At 39.9% G+C, this 14,304-nt stretch overlaps 1 protein-coding gene across 3 annotated transcripts in view; it reads left to right on the forward strand.

Annotated features, from left to right (window-relative positions):
• Nucleotides 1-14,304, forward strand: part of CHD6 (chromodomain helicase DNA binding protein 6) — a 208,636-nt gene that overhangs the window by 110,468 nt on the left and 83,864 nt on the right. For all 3 annotated transcript variants that reach the window (XM_008017154.3, XM_008017167.3, XM_073006519.1), the window contains 9 exons: nt 19-81; nt 1,084-1,142; nt 1,807-1,924; nt 5,969-6,055; nt 6,241-6,375; nt 8,089-8,210; nt 9,999-10,242; nt 11,417-11,593; nt 12,207-12,350. In XM_008017154.3, coding sequence (XP_008015345.3) covers nt 19-81; nt 1,084-1,142; nt 1,807-1,924; nt 5,969-6,055; nt 6,241-6,375; nt 8,089-8,210; nt 9,999-10,242; nt 11,417-11,593; nt 12,207-12,350 — 1,149 coding nt within the window. The remainder of the gene's footprint in view (nt 1-18; nt 82-1,083; nt 1,143-1,806; nt 1,925-5,968; nt 6,056-6,240; nt 6,376-8,088; nt 8,211-9,998; nt 10,243-11,416; nt 11,594-12,206; nt 12,351-14,304) is intronic.

The following is a 14,304-nucleotide window of genomic DNA, read 5'->3' on the forward strand; positions in this document are numbered from 1 at the left end:
TTTCATCTTTGTCTCCAGGAGCCTCCAGAAGATGATGCAAACATCATTGAGAAGATCCTGGCATCTAAGACTGTTCAGGAGGTTGGTGGCTTGTGTTTCTCGCTTTTATATCATTAGCACAGATTACATCTTCTGTGAAGAGACTTTTGGCTAGAGAACCTAGAATGACCGTTATTGGCTGGAGTGAGAGCTAGGCAAGAATATTGTCTGGCTAGCCAACACTTATTTTTACCCCTATAGAGCATTTTAGGACGTAAAACTCTTAAAATATCTAGAATGGCTCAAGCTAATGATTTCCTCATTATATCATTATATCCCTTAGCTGCTGTAGCCCACCAGAATTTAGCGGAGGGCCAAGAAGAAGAGATGGAAAAAAAGTTGTAATGGAGGCTAGGTTCAGTGGCTCACGCCTATAATCCCAACGCTTTGGGAGGCCAACATCGGAGGATTGCTTGAGCCCAGTAGTTCAAGACCAGCCTGGGCAACGTAGTGAGACCTTGTCTCTATTTAAAAAAATACACACACACACACACACCCCCCATATGAGTCCTAATGGAAATGTTTTGGGGGTTCTTTTCTTCAGACATCTCAGGGCCATTGTAGGAATCACCTAGAGGAAATTCCTGGAGTGGTAGAGTATGTTGGTGCTGGTGAGAGCATGGCTTCATCTTTACTTCAAGTATTTATGACAGTACACTTCTTTACTTGGAGAGTGAATACCATTGCCGTTTCAGAAGTGAGGCGTTAGGGGGACACCAGAGATGGATGTAGTCACTTCCATACCAGGCTCTGGTCCTGACATTTCTCAAGAGACCTGGGCCAGTTTGGGTTTATGAGCTGAGTGCCGTCCCAGCCTAGACCTTGGAAGGACAGCATGAAGATCAGTTTTTTACCTTGCAGCTGTGTATTCCACCTTTGGAAAACCTGACCAATAGGTGTCAGGAAAAGGCCTGGGAAAATGAAAATATGCTCAAGAAATCTTTATGGAAATCAGGCAGAGATGTTGATTACCTGTTTTCTTTTGGCTCAATAAGGGTGATCTGCCTGGGATCTGGGCTGATAACTGCTTGCTATTTGTTACAGGTTCACCCAGGAGAACCTCCGTTTGACTTGGAGCTGTTCTACGTTAAGTATAGAAATTTGTACGTCTATTTAAAGTATTCTCTGTATTTGGGTTTTATATGAATAAAACTTTCTTTCTCATGTGACTTTATTATCTTCTGCATCTTCAGAGTCTTGCCTCTAAGGCATGACCCACAGGTCTTGGCTGACTAAAGTTTACCTTAGGCAGTAACACTCAATTATAGCTGCACACAGAATTACCTGGAGAGCTTTTTTAAACCACTGAAGCCCTTGCTCCACCCAAGACCATCGACTCAAACTCAGTGGGACCCAAGGATTGTTGTTTTTTTAAAACTCCTTGGGCAATTCTCATATGCAACCAGGGTGGAGAATGACTCTCCTGTAGCATATGCTCTTTTCCCCTCTTACATTTTTTCGTTTCTGCTACAGCCCACTTTCACTAACGTGTGTTAATGATAACCTGCCCACACCTGCACTGCCTCTGTTCTTGGCCAGTTTCTCTAGAAGCTGCAGAGAGATCAGTTGCTTGGAATTACTCCATTTTGTTCTGTTTTCTGTTGTTGCCCTTAAGAGGAAAGTCTTTCTAAGCCCAATCTCCAGCAGTTGCACAATAAACCATTTTACTATTTCTGTGTTAGATGGTCACCCTGTTTATTGAACACCTTAAAGCTCAATCATTTGCTAGTTATGTGCTTGCCTGACAATTTGTATGTCTTTGGATAGTTCCTACTTACATTGTAAATGGGCCACAATGGAAGAGCTCGAAAAGGATCCTCGCATCGCACAGAAGATCAAGCGATTTAGGAATAAACAAGCCCAGATGAAGCACATTTTTACGGAGGTGAAGCAATATTTACTGACTCATTTGACTGCTGCTTTTCTTGCAGCAGTAAATACTGTTTATGTTTCTAAGTCCAAGTTAAAGTCCTATACAGATCTGTTGCTCAAGTCAAATTGATAAACGTGTGCTGATTTGCAACAAAACTAGTCTAGATTCAAGTCAGAGAAAAATATCCACCAAAGTTCAGGATCAAGCCTTATAAACTGACAACTCATAAGAGCATGCATCTTGGTATGAATACTAATAAATAGCTAGAGTGAGAGGAATATGCACACAATTCTTTCGTCCGTGCTCCCTCAACCCCCCACATTTCAGAAGGTCCTAAAGTTTGAATGTAAAAAAAAAAAAAACAAATCTAAAAGTGTGAGAAAGTAAACAAATAATTTTATTTATGTAAACTTGGGAATTTCTAAATATTGTACCTACAGCAAGAGGAAGGACTGATGGATTTTAATATTAAACAAATCTGTAAGTGCTATATATCAGAAAATGCCACAAACCTTAACCTTAATGTGTTATTCTTGGAATAAAGTCTAAACCCTGTAATATAGCCTCCATAGCCCTTTGTGTCTGTTTTCTGATCTATTCCTAAAGCAGTGGTTTTTCCTTGGCTGAGAATAGAGGAAACTGTGCTGGGGTATATAGAAATAATGCAACAAGAGTTCATATTTTTGTGGAAAGGAAAGGCTCTTGAGAATATTGGAACACATGAAATTAAGGAGGAATAATACTGAAGAGTAGTTCCTATAACATTGCCTTTGGTCTTGACCTATTTAACATATTTATTAGTAACTTGGGTAAATATTTTTGTGATATAAATAGTAACTTAGTTTTGAGTAGAGCTTTATATCCATTATTTCCAGCTGCTTTATAAGGCAGCTAAAGCACACGTGGAGGAAACTCAGGCTCCAAGAGCCTGCAACTTCCCACATGCACAGACGTAGACTCGTGACTAAATCCTAACTCCTAAAGACCCAGGAGACGTCCTAACCAGACCCAATACTGGGAGGATAAATGACAGAATCAGCCTGGGTTTGCCTGGACAGGCTAGGATGAATAAATGTAGGAATAAATGTAATATCTTACATTGTTCTTGGAATCTTTCTAGTTCTGAAGTGAGGAAAATGACTGGGTAGCAGTTCTAGGGAGAAAAGATATTGCCAGTTTAATTAACTACGCATTTACTGTGTGTCAAGAGTAGGAAGTGGCTGCTTAAAAAGTAAACTAATCCTACTAATCCTGGACTGCACCAATAGAACAGTCCTGCTGTACCAGGCTCTTTTCATTCCTCAATGTTAGGTTCATTTGGGTACCAGGATTCAGCGAGGGACTTTGCAAAACCTGAGGGCAGCTGCAAGAGGACTGTCATGGTGGGAATGGAGCATAGGTGGAGAGCGGACTGCACAATGCTAAGAGCCTGGGCTCTGCAGTCAAACTGCCCCTCCCAGCCCAGCCTCACACACATCTGGGTGGCCTCAGGCCGTGGCATAAGCCCCTTCAAACTCAGTATCGTAGAAAAAAGCAGGACTCCTGATAGAATCAGCCTCACAGAATACCTGCAAGGATTAGGTGATAATTTTCTTGCCATTTTCAGCTTTATTGGAGTATAATTGACAAACATGTATATTTAAGGTGTACAACTTGATGTTTTAATATATGTGTACATTGTGAAATAATCACTATAGTCCAGCTAGTGAGCATATCCATCACCTCACATAGTTAGGGGATTTTTTTCTTTCTTTTTTCCCACCTTAGGGTAAGAACACTTGAGATTTATCGTCTTAGAAAATTTCAAATATATAATATAGTATTTTTAACTGTCATCACCATTCCATACATTAGGTCTCCAGAACTTATTCATCCTGAATAACTGAAATTTTATACCCTTTGACCAGTGTCTTCCTCCCCATTTACCCCTCCCTTTCATCCCTGGCAACCACCATTTTACTCTCTGCTTCTACGAGTTTGATTATTTTATGTTCCACATATAAGTGAGATCATACACTTATCTTCGTTTTTGTGTGTTAGGTTTATTTTACTTGGTATAACATCCTCCAGGTTCATCCATGTTGTTGCAAATGATGGGATTTCCTTCTTTTTTTTTTGAGATGGAGTCTTGCTCATGGCCCAGGCTGGAGTGCAGTGGCACGATCTCAGCTCACTGCAAGCTCCGCCTCCCAGGTTCACGCCATTCTCCTGTCTTAGCTTCCCGAGTAGCTGGGACTACAGGCGCCTGCCACCACGCCCGGCTAATTTTTTTGTATTTTTAGCAGAGACAGGGTTTCACCGTGTTAGCCAGGATGGTCTCGATCTCCTGACCTCGTGATCTGCCCACCTCTGTAATCCCAAAGTGCTGGGATTACAGGCGTGAGCCACTGCGCCCGACCGGAATTTCCTTCTTTTTTAAAGCTGAATGTATTCTGTTGTGTGGATATATACATCCCACTTTCTTTATCCATTCATCCCTTGATGGACACTTAGGTTGTTTCTGTATCTTGACTGTTGTGAGTAATAAAGGGCACAATGTTTATAGCAGTGTTTAGCTCATAGGCACTATTCCATAAATATTAGCTTTTCATATCGTTAAGATGGAAATGGTATATGAAGAACTGTTGAACAAACTGGGTTTTTTTTAACCCAAATAGGGAGGAGATTGCTGAAGAGCCTAAACAAAGAGGAAAGAGTCAAATTACTTACTGCTGCTCTAGAGGAAGCAGTTCACACCAGTGAGCAACAGTTATAAGGAAGGAAGTTAAGTTATAATTTACTAATGATAAAGATCATGATACTACTACTAAAGAGGTAGAGATAAAGCTGTTTTGACAGTGAATCAGGTCTTGGAGGGTAGTAAATTTCTTATTTGGGAATAATTGAATCTGAGAGGTTTGCCAGGGATGTTGTAAAAAGTATCCTGCATTGATGAGACGATGAAACTAGATAGCCCCAAAAGTGCCTTGCAGCCTAAGTGTCAGTAAGAGCACTCCAGCACTCCTGGAGGAGGACTTCGGCTTCTGGGTAAGAAAGACCTGGGTGAACGGTCCAGTTAACATAGCTCCACAAACTTGGTCGCATTACTTAATATCTCTGAGTCGGTTTCCTAATCTGTAAGGTAATTATAGTACCTACTCCGTGAGGTAGTTTTGGAGCTTAAATGAAAGTACTTAGCATTACTCTGGACATACATTAAGTATTTCTGTATGTTGCTTCTTGTTGTTTTGTAGGTCAACTTTTTTTGAAGCATAATATGCATAAAGATAAAGTGTACATCTCCATGAATTTTTACAATGTAAACATATTTGTGTAACTACTACCTAGATCAGCAAATAGAACATTGTCAGCACCCAGGAAGCTTCCCTCATTCCCCCTTCCAATGTTAGCTATTGTTGTTAAGAAGAAAAAGAGACCGGGTGCGGTGGCTCAAGCCTGTAATCCCAGCACTTTGGGAGGTCGAGACGGGCGGATCACGAGGTCAGGAGATCGAGACCATCCTGGCTAACGCAGTGAAACCCCGTCTCTACTAAAAAATGCAAAAAAAAACTAGCTGGGCTAGGTGGTGGGCACCTGTACTCCCAGCTACTCTGGAGGCTGAGGCAGGAGAATGGCGTAAACCCAGGAGGTAGAACTTGCAGTGAGCTGAGATCCGGCCACTGCACTCCAGCCTGGGCGACAGAGTGAGACTCCATCTCAAAAAAAAGAAGAAAAAGAAACCGTAATTCCTAGTCTCCAAGGGCTATGTTCGAAATAAGGACCAGTAAGGAAAAGGGAACCCTTCTGCTGATTTTTGTACATTGCTATAATGACCAATAGGGAATTATTACCTGGCTAGGGTGTAGCCTCTAAGATGGTTGGATCCTTTAAATTTAGTCATGGAGAGCAGGATTTGGAGACATTGAATAAATGCCTGTGACTTTTATTATTAAGCAAACCCTTTCTTTTTGTGTTTGTTGATAGGGCCCAGAGTAGGGGGTCACTTAGAGATAACACCCTAGGTGTTGGATTTGAGGGAAGGGGACACACTTCCTAACTGTTCTCTGTTTGTGTTAGCCTGATGAAGACTTGTTCAATCCGGACTATGTAGAAGTTGATCGCATCTTGGAGGTGGCACACACCAAGGATGCAGAAACAGGGGAGGTGGGTATTCGCCTCTTCTAAAGCATCTTCCCTTCTTTCCACATATTTCACTTGTTTTAACATGTGGCCTTTGTCTTAATGGTATTCCTGTCTAGTCATTTAGGGTGGTTTTTCAGAGGTTGGCAGATATGACTGACTCCTTTAATCTAATAGAACATTAAGTTTCTTTCCTATTTTCCTACCAGGAGGTAACACATTACCTGGTGAAGTGGTGCTCCCTACCATATGAGGAAAGCACATGGGAGCTAGAGGAAGATGTGGATCCTGCAAAAGTTAAAGAATTTGAATCTCTTCAAGTTCTCCCTGAAATTAAGCATGTGGTAAAGTAATCTTGTCTCTCTCTGACACTTCTCAGAACATGTAATTTTATGAACTTTGCAATCATGGAAGTTCACCTGGCTGTGTTCCTAAGTGGTTTCTGTGGTATTTTACCTTTGTTACTTCTCATTGAACCCGCAATTCACTGTTTTCCTCCCCAGATCGAACTTTGCCAGCACCCTGGTCACCTTTAGGTCTCAGGTCTATTTTGATGTATGTGACATTTAAGAAGCTTTGTTATTGGCTTAGAATTCTTGGTGTGTGGCTGTTATATGGAGTCGGTAAAATTAAATTTGTAAGAAATGGTTGGTATGCAAGAGAAGCTCAGTAGTATCTTTCCTGTTTCTTATCTCTTCATCAGCTACCTCTTTTCTTTGATTTTCCCTTCTTCACTCAACTGGAATATTATTAAGCAGAAGAACTGTCCTTTATCTGCAGATCCCTGTAACGCCCACAGAGAGAACATAGGTTTTTGATAAACATTATTGAATCTATTTGTTTTTCTGATTCTGGATTATTACCACTCAACTGCCAAGATCTCCCAGGGTGCCTGAGAAGTATATAAATTATCCAACAATTGAGGGAGAGTTGAAATCAGAGCTTTTATTTATTTTTTTATTTTGAGATGGAGTCTTGGTCTGTTGCTGGAGTGCAGTGGCACAATCTTAGCTCACTACAACCTCCGTCTCCCGAGTTCAAGCAATTTTCTTGCCTTAGCCTCCTAAGTACCTAGGAATACAAGTGCTTGCCACCACGCCTGGCTAATTTTTGTATGTTTTTAGCAGAGATGGTGTTTCACCATGTTAGGCTTGTCTCGAACTCCTGGCTTCAGGTGATCCACCTGTCTTGGCCTCCCAAATTGCTGGGATTACAGGCATGAGCCACCGCACCCGGGCCAGAGCTTTTATTAAGGTGTAACTAACTTGAAAAGAGAATCAGTTGTTAAAGAATATGGCTATAGGCTGGAATGATAGTTTCTGTTTAAAAAAGAAAAATTGCTATTTTTATATGAAAAACTCTTATCTAGTTCCTTATTAATATTATTTGTTGCTTTTACATCACCGGAAGGTTGATACTCAGAACATTAAACTTGGGTCCCTGTAGGAGTCCATTCAAGAGCAGTGTTTCGTTTTTGTTTTTTTGGCGTATGAAAGATAGATAGAGGTGTCTTGAGATGCAGAACTGTGTAGAAACTTACATAGTTCATAGTGTTTTGTTTGCATGGTTGATTATTTTTCTTTCAACCCTCTCCCGTATATACTGTTTTCTGCTTTTAATTCAACTTGTCAGTCATTTATTAAGCATTTGCTATAGGTTGATTCTTGTGTGAGATATGGTAAGAAACAAGGTACAGGCCCTGCCCTCAGGAGCTCACAGTCTAATGGAAGAAGCATGTGTGTACATGGATAAACAAATACAGCACCAGGCTAATTGTGGTATGTGGCGTAATGCAGTGACAGACCAGATAGAGAGCAGGAAGAGTTTCATTCTGAAGCTAATTGTAAGTTATTTTTTAGAAGCAATCAGGATTCCTACCCATTCTCTCAGCCTGACTCCTACTTAGTTCCCCCAACCTATACATTACTCAGAAGGTAATAACTGTAGTTTGAAACCAGCCTTGGGACAATGAGATTTACCACTGTCCTCATTAGTATCCATGTTATGCTCCTAAAACATCATTCTCTATCTGTTTTGCTGTTTGCTTTCCTCCCTAGGAGCGGCCTGCTTCAGACTCCTGGCAGAAACTCGAGAAGTCTCGCGAGTATAAGAACAGTAACCAGCTCCGGGAATACCAGCTGGAGGGGATGAACTGGCTTCTTTTTAACTGGTATAACAGGTACGGAACCAAAACCAGCCCAGATGTTTGTACCCGGAGGTATATTACTGCCTTAGCCTGGAAAACCTAGAGTCGCAGTTGCAGACTGGTGAGAGGAAGCAGCATGGCCATCAATTTAGGGTGGTAATCTTTGCACATTAATCATCCAAGACTAATTTTATTTTTGTCAGTTGTTTCTCCAACCAAAAGGAATGACATCATTGACTTTGTGCCCCTTTTTTTGGCCAGCCACACCAAAAGGTTGGGCTCAATCTAGATGAAACAAAATCCAGAAGATCCTTTAAAGCTGTTTTCTATTTCTAAATCCTTAACCAAAAAAATAAATAAATTATATATATATAATATAATTATAATAATATATAATAATATATAATAAATTATATAATAATATATAATAAATTATATAATAATATATAATATTATATATAATATATAATATTATTATATATAATATATAATATATATTATATACTATATAATATAATATATAATATTATATACTATATAATAATAATATATAATAATATATAATAAATTATATATATAATATCTATATATTATATATATATAACACTTAAGAGGCAAAAAGTTTAAAAAAACTTGAAAGTTCATACAGTAAAATAGTTACAGTAAGCTAAGATTAATTTATTGAAGAAAAAATATTTTTAAATAAATTGAGTGTAGCTTTAGTGTACAGTATTTATAATGTGTACAGTGGTGTGCAGTAGTGTCCTCGGCCTTCACATCACCCACCACTCACTCACTGATTCACCCAGAGCAACTTCCAGTCCTGTAAGCTCCATTCATGGTAAGTGCCCTATATAGGTGTACCTTTTTTGTTTTTGTTTTTTAATGTTTATCTTTAGTTCTAGGGTACATGTGCTGGATAGGCAGGTTTGTTACGTAGGTAAATGTGTGCCATGGTGGTTTGCTACAGCTATCAACCTATCACCTAGGTATACCATTTTATTTTTTTATTTTTATTTTTGTCGAAACAGAGCCTCGCTCTGTCACCTAGGCTGGAGGGCAATGGTGTGATCTCAGCTCACTGCAGCCTCTGCCTCCTGGGTTCAAACGATTCTTCTGCCTCTGCCTCCCTAGTAGCTGGGATTACAGGCACCTGCCACCTCGCCCTGCTAGTTTTTGTATTTTTAATAGAGATGGGGTTTCACTGTGTTGGCCAGGCTGGTCTCGAACTTCTAACCTCAGGTGATCTGCCTGCCTTGGCCTCCCAAAATGTTGGGATTACAGGTGTGAGCCACCGCGCCTGGCCAGGTATACCATTTTTAATCTGTATTTTGCTCTATTTTTACTTTGTCTTTTCTGTGTTTAGACATGCTTAGATACACAAATACTATTGTGTTATGATTACCTATAGTATTCACTGCAGTGACATGCTATATAGGCTTATAGCCTAGAAGCCGTAGGCTATATACCACATAACCTAGGTGTGTAGTAGGCTATACCATCTAGGTTTAGTAGGTACACTCTCTGATGTTCCCACAATGACACAGTCACCCAGTGATGCATTTCTCAGAATGTGACCCCATCCTTAAGTGACACGTGACTGTATTTTCTCCCAAATTAGCACAGTTCTGTTTTGGAAGTAGGCAAGGTATGAATAATAATAACAACTAACCTCAGTTTAATATGTAAAATGATGATAAAGCCTTCAATGATAATCTTATAGGTAAACATCTATTTGTGAAGCATCTTTTCAAGTTACAACCAGCCTCTATAAGTTTCCCGTATTGATAATGAATTACCTGTATTTCTCACTCTCTGCAGAAAAAACTGTATTTTGGCTGATGAGATGGGCCTAGGGAAAACCATCCAGTCCATCACATTCCTTTCAGAAATATTTCTGCGAGGAATCCACGGCCCTTTTCTCATTATTGCCCCTCTCTCCACCATCACTAACTGGGAGCGGGAGTTCCGGACATGGACAGAGATGAATGCCATTGTGTACCACGGCAGCCAGATCAGCAGGCAGATGATCCAGCAATATGAAATGGTGTACAGAGACGCCCAGGTGAGCCTCACGTGAATCAGAGACCCAGGGACTGCCTAAGCTTGGAGCAGCCTTTCTGTCACTTAACTTCAGAAGTTCCAGTGCCCTGCATCTTGTGTTAATGTGGAATGACTTTGTAATATGTTTGTCAAGGCTGACTCCTGCTCTCCCTGGTAGTTCATTTTAATTTATGATACAACACAGGATTGTAGGGCATGCTGTCTAAACTCTGAGATATACCTTTTTTAGGACACTGAAAATTTGACTTACCTGTTGGTTTATGAAGTTACTTTTATATGCAGAAGATTTTATCTGAATTGTTATGTGTTCAGTGAAGAAAGTGAGCAAAAGAATTACTCTACAGAGAATGGATTCCCAGCCAGGGAGTTTGGAGAGGAGGTTAACAGATTTGACAGAGAGGATAAAGAGAAAATAGGTTTCAAATAATTAAGTACGCAACAGCAACATTTTCTCTTTTTTTAAGTTTTTAAGTACTGTCACTTAGCTGAATATAGTTGTGTGTTTGTCCTGCACACTGGTTTTTATAATTAAGGTAAAAATTAAATGATTTCAATCAGAGGAAAGCCAGTGGTCTCCCCAGAGGTTTCAGAGACAGCAGAGACACTTGGAAGAAATTTAAGAATTGCTCTAACATGATGCGGCTCTGCTCTTGAAATGTGATGGCAACACCAAGACAGGCTGAACAACAAAGCTGTGTCCTGCCTAGTAGCACTTGTCTTAGGTGAATCAGGATCATTACCTTAAATCTGTGCTAGAACTCAAATTATAAGGTGAAATTAAGTCTGAAAAATAGCAGAGAGTTTCCTTTGGGCATTCAAACTATGGTTTAGACTGACTCCTGTCTGGGAACTTGTGAACCAACACCCATCTGATTTCCTTATCATAGCAGCTAATAAGTAAAAATGCTCCCTTGCTGTGCCTTCCATATTGCCCATCCTTCTCACCTTTGTGAGGGCAGATGTTGTCTCGCTTCTGTTTCATTGATGGTGTGTGAGGCCTTTTGGCTAACTAGCTCGTTCGTTCTTATATTCTCTTTTCTCACGTGAGGAAAAGCAGTGCTTGTCTTCTCACCTAGGCCCCAGCATTTGTAGTGCTAACTCCTCTCATCCAGCAGGTATTAGCAGAATTCTGTAGCCGGGGTGTAAAGCTTTGCCTTTGGTTGTGTCATCCTCAGGGAAACCCCCTTTCAGGAGTCTTCAAGTTCCACGTCGTCATCACAACGTTTGAGATGATCCTGGCAGACTGCCCAGAGTTGAAGAAGATTCACTGGAGCTGTGTGATAATTGATGAAGCCCACAGATTGAAGAACAGGAACTGCAAACTTCTGGAGGGTCTAAAGCTTATGGCCCTGGTGAGAGCAACTCTTTACATAAACACAGGTTCATTCTATTCAGCTTGGAGGAAACACTCCTTAGCCATTCTGCATGTAGCTTATTTCTGCCTGGTCCTTTTACATTAGATGTTCTTTTTTGGTCTCTATAACTGCAAGAGTATAGGAATCAAGATTTTTTTTGTTACAAACTGGGTCAACAATGACCTTTGCCACAGATTGATTTCCATAGACTAGGAGGACTCTTAAATACCATGAAATATGTGACTTGGAAATGTAAGGTGTTTTGGCTTGTTTCCAGGCCCCTAAATGAACTGGTACCAAAGATGATGCCCTTTTAACATCACTGCCTTGGCATGGTGCCCAGTATCTGGTGGGGAGGCCCTCAATAATATTTAGTGAATGAGTGAATAGTTGCTTTAATTAACATGAAAGTGCTGCTGGAATCAATGATGTGAAAGGAAGGTTGATTCGTTTATTGACTGTACACCTATGAGGGTATATTATCTTTTCATTAAAGCAGATCAGAATTGCCCCAAATTGAGCACTCAATGCCCTGGCTTAATTTTCCCCACGAAAATGCACTATTTTGATGGCGCCAGCACTATTCATCATGTGTGTTTAATTTGTGCAGGAACATAAAGTGCTTCTCACTGGAACACCCTTGCAGAACTCCGTGGAGGAGCTCTTCAGTTTGCTAAATTTTTTGGAGCCATCACAGTTTCCTTCAGAGACCGCTTTCTTGGAGGAATTTGGAGATTTGAAGACAGAGGAACAGGTAATTAGGGACCCAAAGAATTGAGGAGACAATGTGATCATTATCTTCATCAAGAAAAGAGCAGGATGCTGTGGGGCCAGGATTTAGCAAGTTGTCACATTCCTGGCAAAATGAGCATTACCTCCTTTATTTTATGTGTTTGTTTATGTTGGGGAGGGTAAGCTGATTATTAGCGGTTCTTACTGCCCCAAAGGATAGATGGGTCCATACCCAAAATATCTTATGTTGGTGTATCGGGCCTCCTTGCTTCACTAATTTCACATATTGTATGTTCACTGATTTTGCTTATAGCTCTGGCCTTAGGAGTATGGTGCTTTCTTCTGCTTCTCTCATCCTTCATCCTTTCCCCTTCAAAATCTGCAACTCATTCCCAGGCCCATCTTCTTGAGTACAACGCAATACACAGGTAGTGAGGAAAAGAAGGCAGTCACATACCTAGAGTAGTTGATAAGTCCTCTTTTGTCCAGATCAGCTGCGTTTCTGCAGTTTTCAAGGTCCAGTTCCAAGTCTATCTTGTTGGACTCAAAGCTAATAAAAAACAGCTGATAGTAATAAATACTTATTTCATATGAGTAGAAATCTCTACTAGGGATTATAGAAATAACCCAGACAAATTTACGTGCCATAAGAGGAACAAATAATAGAGTTGGTCCTTCAGAGGAGAGACAGGTCACATCTATTTGAGAATTAGAAAAGACTCCAGGGAGAGAGTACAATTTGAAAATGCATCTTGAGGGATGGGCAGGTTTTCATAGGTATAGAGAGAAGAGGTGGTAACCACTTTGCATAGAAAAAAAAAAAAAAACCAGCAAAATCAGAGTCATGGTAGTTATTCACTAGTGGGGAAACATCTGATTAAGCTGAAAACAGTGAATGAATTAGAAATATAAGGCCAGAAGTCTTTAGGGTTATATTGTGGGAAGATCTTGAAAGGTAGTTTGAAGAATTTAGTAGGTAATGGAGAAGCCATACAAGGCCTTATTACAGGAATGACATAATTAGCTCTGCCAAATTAATTCAGCAATGGTGTGTAAGTGGGTTGGGGCGAAGAATGAGGGGAATGAAAACATTTGGGAATTTTGCCCACATGTCAAAATTGTGGGGTTCCAATCTCTTCCTACTTCTGATGCAAGTCAGACTTGCATCAGAGCAGTGAATAATCAAACTTAATTCCTACATTTGCAGTATCTATTGACTTTCAAAAGCCAGCTCCAATCTTCTCTCTGTTTTTGGACCATTAGAAATGCATCCTCTTCTCCCATTGCACTTAATTTGTGGTATGCATTTTTTCTTCTTCCTAGACAAAGATCTCCTTGAGGACAAGGCCCACATCTTCTCCCAAGTTGTGTTTGTTGTATTGACCAGCACAATGTCTGGCATATAGTAAACTCTAAATGATTCAAGGTATGAACCAAGTGAAGGGCAAAAGCTGAACCCAGCATGTGGCAGATTGACATTTGTCCCTATCTTTAACAATCAGCTAGCTGAGTCTTTTCCCTTTAGGTTCTTATACAGTAATTCCTTACCCACATGGGGGATTAGATTTCTAAGTACCCTTCGTTGGTAAAATGAAGGTCTCATAAAAAGATTAAGACTGGAGTTAGGTAGGAGAAAACCATACAAATTACATCAAATATTTTATTTGATATTTTATCTTTAATATTTATTTTTCTATAATTAATTATTTTTACTTTTTTGGCTTTCTTTTTTAATTGACAAAAATATGTATTGATCATGTACAATATGTTTTGAAATATGTATACATAGTGGAATGGCTAAACAGAGCTAATTAGCACATGCTTTTTGTGAGAACATTCAAAATCCACTCTCAGCAATCTTCAAAAATACTGTACATTGTTATCAACTGTAGTCACCATGTTGTTCAGTAGATCTCTTGAACTTACCCCACCTATCTAACTAAAATTTTCTATCTTTTGAACAATACCTCCCTACC

Source organism: Chlorocebus sabaeus, chromosome 2 (genome assembly GCF_047675955.1).
Source record: "Chlorocebus sabaeus isolate Y175 chromosome 2, mChlSab1.0.hap1, whole genome shotgun sequence".
Lineage (NCBI taxonomy): Eukaryota > Metazoa > Chordata > Mammalia > Primates > Cercopithecidae > Chlorocebus > Chlorocebus sabaeus.